At 43.4% G+C, this 2295-nt stretch overlaps 1 protein-coding gene across 1 annotated transcript; it reads left to right on the top strand.

The window, feature by feature from the left end:
* The first annotated feature begins 1020 nt into the window (after positions 1-1020).
* LOC147002832 (olfactory receptor 13A1-like) lies at positions 1021-1986 on the top strand. The gene has a single exon (XM_085842502.1). The coding sequence runs from the start codon at positions 1030-1032 to the stop codon at positions 1984-1986; it is 957 nt and encodes a 318-aa protein (XP_085698628.1). The 5' UTR covers positions 1021-1029.
* The last annotated feature ends 309 nt before the right edge of the window (positions 1987-2295 follow it).

Here is a 2295-nt window from a genome sequence, read left to right as displayed (position 1 = left end):
ATCAGTTGGATTAGAGAGGAAAGAGGGTAAAGAACACCATTCTCTTTGCTCATGGAGCTGGACACTAATGAGGATCTATCAAGGAAATAGACTACACATAAGAAAATGAGTGAGAAAGATGGAGCTGAGCTCCATGGAAAAAGTGTCTGGAGTCACTGTGTAGCTGAGGGTGAATTATTGATTAAAAGTACCGAAACTACAAGAAACTTCTGTAAACAGTGGTAATGACTTCAGCTGTGGGTATGTTGACTTCAGTGTGCACTGGGGTTCATTAAGACAGAAATGCCCCATAAGCAGTTTAGGTTCATAGGGCTGGGTTTTATGAAATATTCTTCGTGGTCATAGATTTGATGTGGGTTAGAATCAGAAGACTTCCAAATACAGAAGACACCAATAACAGTAATTAATTCAAAAATACATGGCTACTTGGCCATGGGGGTGCCAATATCTGATTGAGGTGGGTAGTTGGACAACCACTCCAGATATCAGAAGAGACAACGTGCCTGTCAGCTAAGAAGGCCAAGTGTAGAAACAAAGATATAATAATCATCTCAGTATATCTACCTAAAATTCTCATCAGGTGGAAAATAGGAGATGTGAACTAAGGGGTACAGCTGGGTCACTGAGCACTGTCCCCTGAGCACAGGGCTCAGTGGCAATTGAGATGAAAAGCATAGGCAGGTGCTGAGTAAAGGATGCTTCTCCCTTTCCGAATGTTCAAGAGCAGAGAAGAACATAGGTTCCCCTTGATAAAACATTACAGGGGGAAAGTTACTATGTGAGAAAGAAGAGAAAATGAAATACATCGGTTCCCCTTGATAAAACACAACAGGGGGAAAGTTACTATGTGAGAAAGAAGGGAAAATGAAATATATGTGGCTTTCCAATACTGTGGTACACACAAGAAAAGACAAGAGGCTTTCATGAAGGAAATACACTCACTCCTTCCCTTTCTGACAGCAGACAGTTTGGATCCAGATTTTGAAGTGGTAAACTGTGGCATTTTATAGGAACCTGAAAGACATAGCAATGGACCCAATCCTCTCCTTAATGATATTGAAACTCAACCAGACAGAAGTGACAGAGTTTGTGCTGGAAGGGTTCTCAGAGCACCCTGGTCTAAGACTGTTCCTGATAGGCTTCTTCTTGACCCTCTACATGATGGCTCTGATGGGCAACATTTTAATCATCGCTTTGGTTACCTCCAGCACTGGGCTCCACAATCCCATGTACTTTTTCCTGTGCAACTTGGCTAGCACGGATATTGTGTGCACCTCCTCTGTGATTCCTAAGGCCTTGGTTGGCCTAGTGTCTGAGGAAAACACCATCTCCTTCAAGGGATGTATGTCCCAGCTCTTCTTCCTTGTATGGTCAGCATCTTCTGAGCTGCTTCTGCTCACGGTCATGGCCTATGACCGCTATGTGGCCATCTGCTGTCCCCTGCACTACAGCTCTAGGATGAGCCCACAGCTGTGTGGGGCCCTGGCCGTGGGTGTATGGTCCATCGGTGCTGTGAATGCATCTGTGCATACTGGCCTGATGACGCGGCTGTCATTCTGTGGAACCAAGGTCATTACCCACTTCTTCTGTGAGATACCTCCACTACTTCAACTCTCCTGTAGTCCTACATATGTAAATACCATCATGACTCTTTTGGGAGATTTCTTTTTTGGAGGCGTCAATTTTGTGCTTACCTTTCTATCCTATGGCTGCATCATTGCCAGCATCCTGCGCATGCTTTCTGCTGAGGGCAAGACAAAGGCATTTTCTACATGCTCATCCCACCTCATTGTGGTTTCTGTGTACTACTCATCTATGTTATGTGCCTATATCAGTCCTGCTTCTAGCTACAGCCCAGAAAGAAGCAAATTTACCTCAGTACTATACTCGATCGTCGGTCCAACCCTCAACCCTCTCATCTATACACTGAGGAACAAGGATGTCAAGCTTGCCTTGGGCAGAATATTGGCCTCTTTCTCACATTAAGTGGAGAGGTGCAGGCTTTTCTTCTGGCCTGTGCTGTTCCTAATCACACTTTTCTAAACGCAGATTCATGTGGTGTGATTTATTTATCTCTGTTTTAGAAAAGCTTTGCCTGATGCAAACACTGGACCATTCCACTCAATGTAACCATAAATACACTAAAATTCTTACTGGCAATGTAAACAAAACACTCAAGCTTTATTTCCTGATAAATACAAACTATTTCAAAAGTAACTAAAGTTCACCTAAATGGAAGTGCCATGTTCCTACACTGGATAACTTTCAGTGATTGTCAATAGTGATTGTCACAAA

The sequence above is a fragment of the Mus caroli genome, unplaced genomic scaffold, assembly GCF_978045245.1.
Source record: "Mus caroli unplaced genomic scaffold, Mus_caroli_1 scaffold_8, whole genome shotgun sequence".
Taxonomy (NCBI): domain Eukaryota; kingdom Metazoa; phylum Chordata; class Mammalia; order Rodentia; family Muridae; genus Mus; species Mus caroli.
The sequence above is the reverse complement of the archived record's forward strand: the minus strand, read 5'-3'. Positions and strand labels throughout refer to the sequence as shown.

Excerpts from the sequence above, each read along its gene's own strand:
- LOC147002832 (XM_085842502.1), top strand. The coding sequence starts at position 1,030 with ATGGACCCAATCCTCTCCTTAATGATATTGAAACTCAACCAGACAGAA.